The 13,950-nt window shown below is 47.4% G+C and overlaps 1 protein-coding gene across 3 annotated transcripts; it reads left to right on the forward strand.

Moving 5' to 3' along the window:
- The first annotated feature begins 405 nt into the window (after nucleotides 1-405).
- Nucleotides 406-13,654, forward strand: LOC147424572 (protein CORTICAL MICROTUBULE DISORDERING 2-like). Of its 3 annotated transcripts, XM_086499380.1 has the most exons (6): nucleotides 406-900; nucleotides 1,017-2,131; nucleotides 2,388-2,615; nucleotides 2,694-2,785; nucleotides 11,792-13,003; nucleotides 13,170-13,654. In XM_086499380.1, exons 2-5 carry the CDS (start codon nucleotides 1,043-1,045, stop codon nucleotides 12,786-12,788), a joined length of 2,406 nt encoding a protein of 801 aa, XP_086355506.1. In that variant the 5' UTR covers nucleotides 406-900; nucleotides 1,017-1,042; the 3' UTR covers nucleotides 12,789-13,003; nucleotides 13,170-13,654. The 3 variants fall into 3 exon arrangements, with proteins under 3 accessions (XP_086355506.1, XP_086355504.1, XP_086355505.1); XM_086499378.1 differs by having other exon boundaries at nucleotides 406-2,131; XM_086499379.1 differs by having other exon boundaries at nucleotides 406-2,131; nucleotides 2,397-2,615.
- The last annotated feature ends 296 nt before the right edge of the window (nucleotides 13,655-13,950 follow it).

Raw genomic sequence — 13,950 nt, forward strand, 5'->3', positions numbered from 1 at the left:
GAGAATTGAAGTTTGAACGGTCGTGGGAACACAAGGGAAAGTTCGAAGACTTATAATGATTAAACAGTATGAAAAGCAGAGCAACTGGAGGCCCGGTGCCAGTCACTCGCGACGCAAAATGGGTACATTTTGTAGTCTGCCACGTCGATTGCCACGTAGGACTAAAGCGGGGGTAAAAGCCCAAACCTGGCACGTCGGACGCTTAAAACTGCCACGTTGTAAGTTAAATGGCGGCATTATAATAAGCCGGCGCTGATGTCGGCAGCCACGTGCGCGCTGGTAGCGAATCACATGGCGACTTCGCCTTTGGCTTTTGTGGCCTGGAGGGTGCCACGCTGGACCCCGATCGCGACAGATTACCGGTAGCGTGTCGTGTGCTTTCGTTTGGTGCTAAAGCTTTTGCTTGCGTTTCATGGCTTCAAGCTTTCGTCCGCCATCGCCATCCCCTCCCTCTTCGACCTTCCTTCTCGCCTGTTGATTCTTCCTCCTGCACTGCCTTCGTCCTACTTTACCTTCCCTAGGCCGCCATTCCCAGAGGTACCCCCACTACGAAGCCTTTGCATACTCTACTTCTCTGCTCTCCATTTAGGGTTTTCTTTCTCTCTGGCCCAGCTTCTAGCCCTCACATGTGTACCAGAGGTTATGCCGGCTTCTTCTGCAGGAGTTCATTGGTGCTAGCATTTGCCACGCAACGGGGCTCTACTTTTCTGACTACAGGGCACCAAAACTGCACATTTTGAAGTCATGGTAAGCTTGATTGCTGTCATGGATCATTGCTCGACTTCATCTTAAGCTCAGGAGTGTCATAGAAGGCACGCTCTTGATGTTCAGAACTATTTGAACTCTACGCATGTTTCAGAGTCTACAGCTCTAATGTCACGCTAGCTGTTTCAAAAAGAGGTCCGTCTTCCCTTAGTCGATAATTTCTTATTATTGTTTGTTGTTTACTTATGGCCGCTACCATCAAGTAGTATTTACTGGGCGAGCTCTATCCGCCATGGCGACCTTGACACCAGGTGTCCTGCTAAAGCTTCTTCAACACATGAATTCTGATGTCAAGGTTGCTGGAGAGCATCGCTCAGTACTTTTACAGGTCGTCACCATATTGCCTGCATTAGCAGGAACGGATCTATGGCCCAATCAGGGATTTTATCTCAAGGTTTCGGATTCGTCACACGCTGCCTTCGTTTCTCTGGCGGATGAGCACAATGACTTGATTCTGAGTGATAAGCTCCAGCTGGGTCAATTTATCCATGTAGACAAACTCGAGTTTGGTCACCCAGTCCCGCTTCTTCGAGGAGTGAGGCCTGTACCAGGTAGACATCCTTGCATTGGCACTCCTGAAGACCTTGTTACTACAGCATTGCCAGCTTTACACAACAAGCAGAATCAAGAGAAGATATCACTTGGCCCAGTCACGGCTCGAGAAATTGGCTTGGCCAGAATCAGCTCAAAAAGGCTTGATGCATCGCCGGTGGAAAATGCTCAATCCATGGCACGCGGTTCTGACACAGGCAGCACGCCTAAGTCTGGGCGAGCCACTAATAGGTCTGCTGATGCTGTGGATGTTCTCCGCCACAAGGATGTACTTGTGGCCACTTCAAATGGTGATACTGGTTTTCGACACAAGTTAGAGCAAGCACTCAAGTCAAGGATTTTGACTGATGTATCTCCCAGATCGAGTTCTGTCACTCGCCCATGTGGGAGTCCCAGTATGCTTGCTCGATCGGCAGACAGGGGTAGTTCTCCTCTGGCCAGGTCTTCTGCATCAGAAAAAGCAGGAGCAAATGGTCGGATTCCTTGCCCAGAAGAGAGGAAAGTTCCTTACAAGGGTTTTTCTTCTACTGCTCTTTCAAAACTACAGCCTTCTTCTCCGACTGCCAAGACTCCGACAGGAGTCAGTGGCAGCATTGATATCATCAGGAAGAATACAGGAGATCCTTCAAAGCGACGCTCACTTGGTGGCATCATTACAGCAACTAACGGATCCAAGGTGGGGGACTTACTCGCTGTTAGTGCAAAAACACTTCGTAGAAGTTGGGAAGGTGCTGTGGGAGTGAAGGCTCACAAGGAGCGATTAAACCCTACAGGATCCACCAAATCAGATTCCAAAGTTCCAGTCACCAATTCTGTACGTGTCCAGCCTAACTATGTTTGATGTTAAGTGAAGGCTTTGACTTGGCGGCTGCCAAGTTCTAGTTTCTAGATATTCCATTGTAAGCTAGTTGTATCTCCCTCGTTCACAAACGGTCCTTGGCATTTAGTATGCACACTATATTTCTTGTGCATCACAACTGTTACAGTTAGATTTAAACCTTGAAAAAGTTATTTTGGGGGTTTTGATGACTTATAATGAAAATTGATGTGTTCATTGTAACTTGGACTAGGCCAAACAGGTGCAGAAAGTGCCGGACGTCGCTACTATTGCTCCAAAATCTACTGAAGCTAAAGTGAGCAATGCCGTGATTGGCCCGTCTCAAAAGAAGAACTTGTGTCTCGCTGGAGTTTCTGAGGCTCCAGAAAAATTTATAAAAGCTTCTGTTCACAGCAAGCGCCTGACTGACGGAAGTGTTAGTTGGGACTCTTTGTCATCGGATCTAGCTAACCTTGGAAATGTAGGCAATGTAATGTGCCATTGGTTCTTTACCGCTGCACACTGCCATGGGTTTCAACTGTTCCTTCTTTTTTTGCAGGAAGTGATGCGGAGAAGAGATGCAGCGTCATTGGCTGCTGCAGAGGCTTTGAAGGAAGCATCGGCCGCTGAAAGTGTGGTACGAAGCTTGAGGTACTTCATTGTATCCAGCTGTTATATATTGCCATCCTTAACTGAGCGAAAGGGGCGCATGTTATTGGGTTGTCAATGAACCTTTCCTTTAAGTATCAACGAAGGGGTAAACATGTACCTTTCTTCAGCAAGCAAAGGACCCTTTTCAATAAGTAGGTGCTCCTGAAAAACTCACCAAGGTTTAGTAAGACTTAGTACACAGAGCATCACTTGTAGTGGGCAGCTTGAAGGCGGTGTGCTAGTCAAAAGGTCTCTAGATGTTTGCACTTGTAGAAATTGAAGGGCGCAGTTCCCTATTTGCTACTGACTGTTGGAAATCAGAACAAGTATTCTGTAAATGCTGTGGCAGAGGCAACAATGAGGTCGCATGCAAAGTTTCACTCAGGATGACTTAGGTCACAACACATTTTGGTTGTAATAGTACGTTCGAGCTTTATCACTGATCTTAAATTCTCGTTGCCACATGCAAAGCAGCTAAAACTTGTGGTTATTTGCCCCCGGGGGGTGGGGGTGGGGTGTATTTGAATGTTTGAAAAGTGATGTTTTGACTCATGGCCCGGACCCTAGTGGTTATTTACGGGGGGAGTATTGTTGTTGTTGTTCATGGCCCAGACCTGGATGGTTATTTGCGGGAGGAGTATTAAGAAGTCTGAGCAGCGGTTACTCTCAGCACCTTCAAACAGAGGAGAGGAGCGATCTGCTACTTTGGTGATAGATCTAAGCCAACGTGACAGCCCAAGTAAGGTATTGATGTCCTTGGAGAGATCCTCCGAAAGCCCTCTCCAGGCGACCAATCGGGCATGGGAGCAGTACCACCCCAGAAAGCCATTGTCTTCCGTCAGTTGATCAATTCTCCTGGAACATCTCAAGAGACTGCTGCTACACTTGTGTAAGTTGGCCTCCCAACCCTCCAAAAACAAGCTCGAGTCATCAGCAAACTCAGCGTCCAAAAGCTCCTCTCTCCAAATAGGAAGCTGCAGTCACGCAAACCTAACTCCTGTGATGTCAAAATCTGCTCATCGCCTCAACATAGAAGAGGAATAGGAAGGGGGCAAGAGGGCAGCCCCGTTGAACTGATCATGTGAGCATGAACTGCCAACAACACCGGATTGTGGGCACGCCTGTAAAGAGCAGACACTCCTCTAATCCATGTATCTCAAAACCCCATCCAACGCATAGTGCCCTCAAGGAAGCCCCAGTCAACTCTGCCGTAGGCCTTCTCAAAGTTGAGGAGTATCACAACATCCTCTCCTCGAAGACGTGCGAGAATAGTCGCCTCCCAGAAGGTAAAAATGTTGTGAAGGATGTTGCGCTCCTTGACAAAACCTGTCTGCGTCTCATCTACAATGCTCTCCAGTACTGGCTGAATTCTCAAACTCAGAGCCTTGGCTAAGATTTTGTATCACTAAGTTGAGAATAGTGATGGGTCACCACTGTCGAATCTCGTCTAGGGAGCCTCCCTCCTTGGAAAAAAGGGAGATCAATCCCTCGCTTATGTTGTCATGCATCTCCCTAGTGTGCAGAATGTGATGGTAAGCACTACAAAGGTCAAGACTGAGCACCTCCTAGTACTCCAAGAAGAAATTGGGAGTCAAACCATCCTCCCCTTGCAGCTGTCCCTGGGAAGGGATCTGAGGGCCTCCTAGGACGTTAGTGGGGATGTCGTGGTATTTAGTCAATACTATGCATTATGGAGTTGATGGTTATATTGTCTTGTGGGTGACTACCATGGGTCTATACCTTGCACTTTCCTTTAAAGGTGACTCTGGCCTTATTTTGGATTCATCTAGGTATATATAGAGCGGGCGCTCAAGTCTCTGACGCATCTCCTCAGTGACTAAGCAAGGCATCTGTGCCCACACTTGCTCTTTGCATGCATCTCGACGCTCTGATTGTGACTTTGCTGAAAGTAGCTCATGTAAAAGTCAGTAGCAACTGTGCGTATATCCTCGAGCTTGTAGCAGTTGACCTATCGGGCCTCCTCAGCTTACTAACACTGGTGTGCGCATGACGAGGACCCACAATCTCAAAAAACTCTCTAGTAACTCTGTCGCCTACGTGGGTCCATTGTGATGTCTGACGATGGAAGGCAAATTCAGGGCGTTGCTCCTCGATGGTGAGCAACTCCTGCCGAGCTTGCTGCATGGGCTCTTCCATCCAAGGACTATCTAGGTGGTGCTCCTGCATCCGCTGTATGGAGGCGATGCCCCGTCGAAGTCGCTTCTCCTCCTCCCTCGTCGCAGCCAAGCGAGGTGCAGATTCGTGGAGGAAGAATCGGCTAAGCTCCCTAAGGCTAGTGGCCGCTCGAGAAGAAGTCCCCCTGGAGTGTCCAAACTCTCAGTCCAAAGCGCAACTACTTGCTCCTTGAGCTCCGTATTCAGCAAAATCCTCTTTGGGATGCGTAGCATAACAATGCCACTCCTCTGTCTATTTGACACAGTAAGAATCTCTGGCGCATGATCGGAAAATGTAGTCCCTGCCAATATGCATACTGAGCCGCCCACGTCACAAAGGTGGTCACTGTCACAAACTACTGACGTGTCAAGTCATTGAAGAGCAGAGCCAACCTTCTGGTCCCGGCCAAAGGGCCTAAACCCTTGGAAGAACAAGCAACAACAGAAGAAGTCCTACCAACTTATGGGACCCCGTTCGATGGGGCCCAAGTGACAGAAATTAAAATAAAGCTGGACCCTCACACACACACACACACAAAAGACTTGCGCACAATTTGATGATGTGGAAGTTGTACGGACATCCCGGATTTTCCGTTGACAATGCTGACGTGGCAGTTTTCATCAAAACGCGTTGACAGTACTGATGTGACAGTTGTACGGATTATCGCAAAACGCGCTGGCAGATTTTGGGCGTTGCCTTTGGACCAGATGCTTTTAAGTTTGAAGCTTTTTATGTAAAGTACTTTTGGGCCTAGGGCCTTTAAATATGAGGCCATGGGCTCATTCTTTGGCATGCTTCCTGGAGAAGGTGCAGAGTTTGGAGTACCAATGTACTGTGTTGATGCAATATAAAGAAATACCGAAAGGGGCGCCAAGGTTTGGGGCCAATACTCTCTGGGGTGGAATTCCGCCACTCCCTATCGCATGTCGTCTCTCTCTCTCTCTCTCTCTCTCTCTCTCTCTCTCTCTCTCTCTCAATTTTAGTCTGTTCTTTTCTATTGGCACGTGGTGCCTATCTTGATTCCGAGGGACAATTCGAGGGACAATCAGTTGGCTTTTTTTTTTTTTGGTTAAGGAGTTGGCTTCTCCTTTCTGCTCTTTTGATCAAGGAGTTGGCTTTTCCTTTCGTCCAGGTCGGAACTCTTGATATTCCGGCGTAGTAAAACTGTGTGATGAGAAAACTCAAGGGTTCGAGTTTGAAGCCAACTGATTGACAAGTCCAAGGTCTAATCCTAGTGGTCCTGACCACACAGTGGAAAGGAGTATCCCACCGTGGAGTCTAGAGTAGGTGTATCACATACCGCAAGAAACAGGACATGAACCCGAAAGCAAGCTGCCTCTAAGTCGGTATGAGGGTCTCCAAGAAAGCGAGTGAAAGCATAGATGAAGAGATCCCACCGTCTGCTGATGTCGAAACTGCATCAAAGGCTGAGGTCTCAACCAAAAGGGGAGGCTGCAAGAAGGGCTACCTCTCTCGAACTAGGCTACTCGTAACAAAAGAGCTGCCTAGGGATCGACGGGCAGCAGGAACGTGCTCAAAGCTAGTAGTTGGAGGAGAAGAAAGAGGGGGCGACAGTGGAGAAGGTGAAGCTTGCGGGTTTGGGGGGGGGGGGGGGGGGACTAGGGGGTTGTCGGGCAAGGGTGAGGAAACGGGGGGTTGGGGTGCAGGTGGGTTGGGAGGGGGGTGTGGGAGGGGGGTGTAAGGGATGGGGCGGATCCTTTTGCACACAAGAGGTAGAAGGGGAGGGGTCTCCTGCAACAAAGTTTCGAAGTAGTTTTCCGTAGGAACCCACTCTTGTTGAGGAACAATGGACAGGCCCTCGCAAGATGGTCATCTGTCTACAAATGAAGCACTAGTCCAAGAGGCCCGAATACTCCACACTCTGTTTGATCCAACCACCACTCACCCGATGCAACAGAACTACCTTCGGGAGTGTATTTGTGTCCCGAACAGAGACTCGCATAGTGGGTAACCCTACGGCCACAACTGAAGTTGAAGTGCGCATGGGTCTCCAAGATTGTCCCAAACATGGAGCCAATCTTGGAAAGTAAGGGAAGATACTCCCGCCTCAATCTTGGGAAGCAAACTGAGATGTAAAGATCTACCTCCTCCTCAAGCACATCTGTAGTCGGGTTGAAGCCGTGGTGCCACTGTCTGAAGTAAAGCTCGGGCCGCCCGAATGCCTAGTGGGTTCATGGAGATCATTTTGATTGCCATATTTGGAGATTCGAACTCTATCTGGTAGTAGCCTCTCTCGAGGATCTGCACATTGATGATCTTGTCCACTTCGGTGAGGAGTCGGGCTTGGAGCAAGTCCCCAACCTCGCCTTTGCTGGGCCATGTGCCAACAATCTTGCAAATGACCGAGGTGGCTTGAAGCCATTCCACCTCGTCCATTAAGCTCGCTTGCTCTTCTGGCGAAAGAGGAAGTCGAAGGATTCTCGGACGAGGGGCCTTTTGTTGAGTTCCTCTGGGATGGAGCAGGGGCCGCTATTATGTGTCTCTAGAGCAGCTGCCATTCTGTATCTGTTGCACTAGAGAAGAAGGCGAGGATGTCGACGAAAAGTACCTGCGTGCTGATGTTAGGCCACAAACGTTGGGCTGGGCTTGAGAAAAGGGGCTGAGGAGTGGGGAGGCCGAAAGTGGAAGGGGAGGGGGGGGATTGGGTGGGCAGGGCAGCACGTGGAGGTGGTGAGTAGGTTCGAGTGAAGGGGGGCGAGCAGGTAAGTGGGGATGTGGGTGGGCAGGCAAGGCAACGCGAGGGAAGGTAGGGATAGTGGGGGATGGCGCAGGAGCAGCAACGAGCTCTCCATTTTTTCCATGCAGTCTTTTCTAACGAAGGCAAAGGTTATTCATGATCAACTATCGGCTATGAAAAGTGCATTGACTAGTACTCAATTAGCTGCTTTGGTGCTCACGAAATTGTCTGAGGATTACGAAATGGTGTTTTGGACACTACGCTTAGAAATTACGAAGGAAAAGCTGCAATTTGATGATTTCAGCTCTTTTCTCATTGAGGAGGAAGCCATGTTAATAACTTAAGGTAAAATTTGAAAGGTAGTGAAGCACTTGTTGCTTTGGATTCTAGAAAGAAGTAGTTGTTATTACAACTGTGGAACGTGTGGTCATTTGTCTAGAGACTGCAAATTTAAAGGCAAACACAAAAGCTCAACAAAGGACAAAGGCAAAGGCAAGTATGATGAGGAAAGTAGTGACTATGACTCAGGGAAGGACACCAAGGAGTCTACTGGTGTGGTGGTGACTACACACTGGCAAGGACTCCAGCCTTCTAGCCAGGTGGATGTTGCTGCTGCCACTAGCTTCAGCTAGGGAGAGGCTTGTGAGTGGCAGAGAGGGGCAAACAATGCTCCCTACAAATGATTTAGACCCATGTGTTGGAGTTCAAGTTATCGGTGTTTGAACCCGTGGGTTGGAGTTCAATGAACATGCATTTGACAAGGAACCAATGCGACGTATAAGGAGTTCATTATCTAGGAAAGTTTGGACGCGTTGTGTTCACAGATCACGAATGGGGATTCTTGGACGTAGTGTGGTCTACAATTCAATTTTCAATGAGGCAACTGGTGCTCATTATGGCATTCTTCTCAGGTGACTCGTTGATAATAGCAAATCCTTCCAGCAGATAGCTGTTGTTGGAGTGTCCATGGTAGCTTCTTCATCAACTTGGTCTCATTGCTCACTACTTGTGTCCACTATGAGTCGCAGAGAGGGCGTTAAAGTTATAGCATCTCAAGTGAATAGCCCTATGTGATCCCAATATTTATTTTGGCTTTAGGTATTTATTTTACTTATTTGTCAAAGTCTTGGGTAGCACAATGTGCTTAGGGGGGTACTTAAGGCCCCCAAGGCTAGTATATAAGCACATCCTAGGTCTTCATTGTAAATCACTTATTTACTGCCCAGGTTGGTTGGTTCAGAAGTGAGGGTTTACAAGGAATGACCTGCCTGATCGTGCATGTCCTTCCTAGAGGCTCGCAAAGTTGCTGGACTAGATCCTAAGCTATGCTAACTAAGACTGACGCTGACCTTTAGCAGTAGCTTGTCCACGTGGCTCAAGTGCAATGTGCATGTGACACCTTAGGGATGATCTCCCTATGCAACAAGAAGGTACACCCCCCAAAGGTGTCGCCTAGCACCTATAAGGGATGAGGAAGAGAGTCCCAAGGGTTTGGTGCCAAGGTCAGGCAAACATGGAAGTGTCACGAGATTGACTTAATTTTTGGGACCCTCTTGTTAAAATCACAAATATGCCTAGACATTGCATGGCCAGTGTGAAACGGCCGTAGGTCGAGAGTTTCACCGGCAACGAGATGGTCGGGCCAGTCAACACTGAAATCCGAGCAAGAAAAGGTTGGCTAGGCTCAATTGAAAGACATTTAGGCCCCTCGGCAAGACGTTTAAGTTGGTGGGTACTAGGAAATTAAATCAAAGGGAGTCAAATGGACACATGGTAGTAGAGGAGCTGCATGCAGGTCAACACATACTATCCAGAAGCCTCATCCAAGAGGGGGCGCCCATTTTTGAGTGGGAGGCTGATTTTTGGACTTCATAAGTGTGCTACACAGTGTGGGTGAGTAGTGGGTGCAGGTGCTCACAGCTTTAATGGAAAGCTTGCTTTCGCCCTTGCTCTATGTAGCGTGATGATTTGCTCTCGCGCATCTCTCTCTCCCCTCTGCAGACATGGTAATGCCCCTCTAGTTGGGCTTCTTAGATGACCATGCACAGTTCTGGGGGTTTTATGCGCGTTTCCAAGGCAAGAGCCTTCTGTATAGGAACCGGATTAGCTACTTTCTAATCCCCTTCATGTATGCTCAGTTCCATCGTGAAGGAATGTGAAAACGGAGAGTTTTCAAACTCTCCGTAAAAACTCGTCCGATTTACAGGGGAATTGTCCCATTTCGTGCGGGAGCTCTTGACACACGCGTAGACGTGTTTGCTCCACTCAAAATGAGTGGGGCAGCTTGTAGAAGTTTACACGTTTTTCTCAAGTGTATTAAGAATAAAGAAATACCGAAAGGGGCGCTAGTCTTTGGGGCCAACAGGGTGTCGTCTGCTTGGGAGCGCTCTAGCTACCAAGCCGTGGTTTGTTTGAAGTGTAATTCCCAGTCCCAGGTTTATTCGTGTAGTTCCTTTGTGTCGTAAAGTTCAAGTAATGATCGGCTGAAAGCTAAAGTCTACTGCCCTACGGGACGGTTTCACAGTGTACCCAAGACGAGAGAAACTACCTGACATAGGCAGCAGCTCGGCCTTGCACTGTCACACAACAGTTTGATGGTGCTATGGCGTGCTTGGTACGGCGAGGTTTCTTGTGGCACCTCCTATGGTGTCTATTATGCTGGATGCTTGGATTACTCCTCCCACAGTTGCATTGAGGAATTCTCAAGGGCGGCATCCTTCTTTGAAATTGAGCAGCAGCTGTTATTGTGTGTGACTGTAGTAAACAGATCAACAAAAAGAAGTCACCACTTCCAAGGTTTATACCTGCTGGGTGAGGGTGAACGACGAGGAATGCGCAAAATATGTTTTTTTTTTTTTTGGTATTCTGGGACACATTTTTGTATTATGTGGGGTGCAATCAGCCTCTTGAGTAGAGCATCCACTTGAGATAATAAGGGAGGGTGAAGGAGTGGCTTTGGATAGCATTTGAGTCACATGAAGCTAGCGATTTGGGAAAGCAACCACAGGTGCCATTTACCTACCTACGGTCCTGCAGATTGGCCATCCCCACTCTTTGCTCCCTTTCAGTCATCTGATCCAGCCCTGTTGCCATTTTCCAAGGTTCCAGGAAGCTCTCCTAGGCTCCCTGTTTGCAGCCCATCCGTCATTGATTGCAGCCTGTTGTAGAGGCTACTGGCTGAGCCAGCTTGGCAGCCATTTGTTGCTTCAACTAGAAACTTTCCCCAACAATGTTCAGCCGCAAGCTGGAAGGAAAATAGTTGCCACACTATCAGTGTCTGCATCTTTGCAGCTCTTGGGACAGCCATAGATCTCATTAGATCAGCGCTTGACAGACATAGGCTTAGTGCTGGAGGAGTTGCTCTGGCAGGTGTAGATGCAGAGTAGACCATTTGTTGGAGACCATCTCAGAGGTACATCTTACATGAGCAGTAGGCACTATTGCTTGTACAGCCTTGTTTATTCAATAAGAAAAACATATCGCTTTGGTAATGCAGTGGGGAGCCCTTGAGAGGATTAGGTGTGACTTCATTGTTGCGGCTGTTGTTCGCCTTTGCTGTATTTCTTTCTTTAGGATCACCTTCACTCCTTAATAAGGGCAAAAAGAACATTCTCAAAGGAAAAGGAACCAAGTCAAGAAGGGATTGTGGCTTGAACTTTGTGTGAAAGGAGATCTGTCTTGTCTATCATCTAGGTTGAAAGGGATTGTGGTTTGTGTGAGATGTGATCTTTGTCACGAGCCATGTCTATTATCTGCTGCCCAAGAGAGAACTCAAAAGATGGAGCTGTAGACCATAAAACATGTGGTAGGGATAACCTGCAGCACATTACTTATTAGGGTACACACTGAGGAAAGGTTCAGCATTGGGAGAAGAAGCAGAGACCGGTCAGGCAGCCCCGCGGGCCACGGGGCGGGGGGGGGGGGGGGGGGGGCATGCTGAAAGGTGAATAGGATATCAAGTCGCTGGGTCGCTCAGGTTCTAGGCAGGCACCTAGTCATTTTCAATGCTTCTCTTTTTGCTCTTTGAATTGTTTTACAAATTGGACTTGTCAAGGAGTTCTTTTTTGAATATCCCTCCCTCTTTTACCCAGAATGAGACTTGTCACATTGTATAACAATGCTCTTATGTGCAGCATGTTTTCTGAGCTGTGCTCCTTGGCAAAGGTGGAATGCCCTCAGTCTTCCGTGGAGCAGTTTTTGGACCTTCAGAAGGTTCTAGGTCATGCTACTGCAGTAGCAAATGCACTTGCCAGCATGGAGAAGATGAGCAAGGAGGAGACTAATGGGGTCATTGTGGAATGCCACAGTATTTGTGCGGAGAAGGTGAAACGGGCGAATGCTTGGGTTAGTGCTGCATTATCTACCGATTTGGTATATTTCACACTAATGACCAAACAGACGAGCAGTGGAGGTTTAAAGTCTGTTGTAAAGAAGGAAGTCTGCAGAGGCAACAATGGCCAGAAGTGTATGTTGGTGCTAGAGAAAGCTTCTGGTCTTGAAACAGAAGTAGCAAAAGAAAGTTTAGCTTCTTCAGCAGTTCTTGTAAAGAAATATGCACCATTGGCAAGTCCCTCGTCACCTAGAACACCGCAACATCAGAATGGCAATGACAAGGGTCCTACAAGTCGAGGTGATGGTGAAATAAAGGTGGCCAAATCAATAACACGTCGGGCTTCCAATGGAACTGCTGCAAAGAATACCATTGGAAAACCTGCAAGCAAAAGAGGGCCTGCTCCCACTATTGAACCTGTGCAGGTGTCTTTCAGCTGGATCAAAGGTGCTGGCCTGCAAGACATAGCAGAGTTGGCAATGCAACTACAGGTCGAGTCTCGGAGCTGGTTTCTGCAGTTTTTTGAGGGGGCTTTGGACAACGGGTTTCAAGTTGATCTGATGGCGGACAATAATGCAACAAAAGCTTGTGCACCCCAGGATAACAGTCAAATAGCTGCTTTGCTATCACAGTTGAAAAGAGTCAATGATTGGCTTGATCAGTTGGACGCAGGAGAAGATGACTTCACTGATGGGGAGTTATCAGACACAATAGTCCGATTGAAACGGAAAATTTATGATTATCTCCTTCAACATGTGGAGTCAGCTGCCCTTGCATTGGGTAATCAGGCAAATTCATAGTTCCCATTGGGTACACGTGGAACAGAATGGGTGGAGAGTGTGAAAGCTGAGCTCAACAAGGAAATAGTTGTGCTGAATACATGGAGAGATATGTCAGACGGATGCTCTGGTTATGAGGCATCCATTGAAGCTTTATCTGCATGAGATGGTTGTTGTGCAAGACCATGAGGTTCTGGTCAAAGCATCCGGCAGTAGTGAAGCGCTTTTATAAACAGGTAATTCTAATAATGGTATTGGAGCTGAAAGTCTTTTGTGTATAGGATATTGCCAGCTTCTCATTTTAAGACTCTTCCTTACAAGGGACTGTTGGTTTTTTCTTGAAGCCAAGTCCCACCTTTTCTCAACTGTGGTTTTGACAGGGAGTCCTCCTTTGTTTTGCAGACTTGATTGCAGGCAGATCTGAGGTGAAAGGTTCTAGTCACCATTACTCTACTTTTTCAGCATCCAAGCTTGGTAATATGAGAGTGGCAGCTTGGTTTGTAAGCAGGCAAGGAACATGGGATGGTGCCTTAGCGCATAGCATACACAGAACAAAGCTTTTGCGGCTCATTTGTTAGTTGAATACAAATCGTAGTTTCCGCTTTTCTACAGCCTTGAGATGCTTTTATGTGTCAAAAAGTCTTAACAGATTAAGAGGTCAACACTGGCTTATTGCGGGCCAGCTTTTGCTCAATACTTTGTGGGGAGTTTTCAGCATATACAACCGTTCTTTTCTCACCTATCATTTGATGACTGTGGAAAGCAATTTATGAAAATTTCTTTTGACTAGAAATGACAATTGTTTTGGATCTCGACTTAAACACACCTTAGTACTGTATCAAAGCTTTGAGTTGGATTTGTGCGAATAAAAGACTGTACTTTACAGATGTTATGTTACCACCCTCGAGCCAAACAAATGTTGTAAATGGTAATTTGACATTGGGATTCAGTAAGGATCTTTTAAAAGGTCTTACCGCCCTTCAAAGTGGTATGTGGGTTGCAATCCTCTTGTTTTGGGTCCTCGTGTTTTGTTACTCTCTTAGCATCCTTGTGGAGCGAGATTGAAATTTCATCATGGAGTCTGTTTCATCCATCCTGCTGGAGATGTTAGGCATGTTGGCAATAAGTTGAATGTACCATAGTGAATATCGTCTTAGTTATTTCGTGTTGCTCTCATGCATGG

Source organism: Adiantum capillus-veneris, chromosome 25 (assembly GCF_014529385.1).
Source record: "Adiantum capillus-veneris isolate H3 chromosome 25, ASM1452938v2, whole genome shotgun sequence".
Taxonomy (NCBI): domain Eukaryota; kingdom Viridiplantae; phylum Streptophyta; class Polypodiopsida; order Polypodiales; family Pteridaceae; genus Adiantum; species Adiantum capillus-veneris.

Coding starts and splice junctions, on each gene's coding strand:
- LOC147424572 (XM_086499378.1), top strand. CDS start 998: ATGGCGACCTTGACACCAGGTGTCCTGCTAAAGCTTCTTCAACACATG. Junction 2,132..2,387: donor AAGTTCCAGTCACCAATTCT/GTACGTGTCCAG, acceptor AACTTGGACTAG/GCCAAACAGGTGCAGAAAGT. Junction 2,616..2,693: donor ATCTAGCTAACCTTGGAAAT/GTAGGCAATGTA, acceptor CTTTTTTTGCAG/GAAGTGATGCGGAGAAGAGA.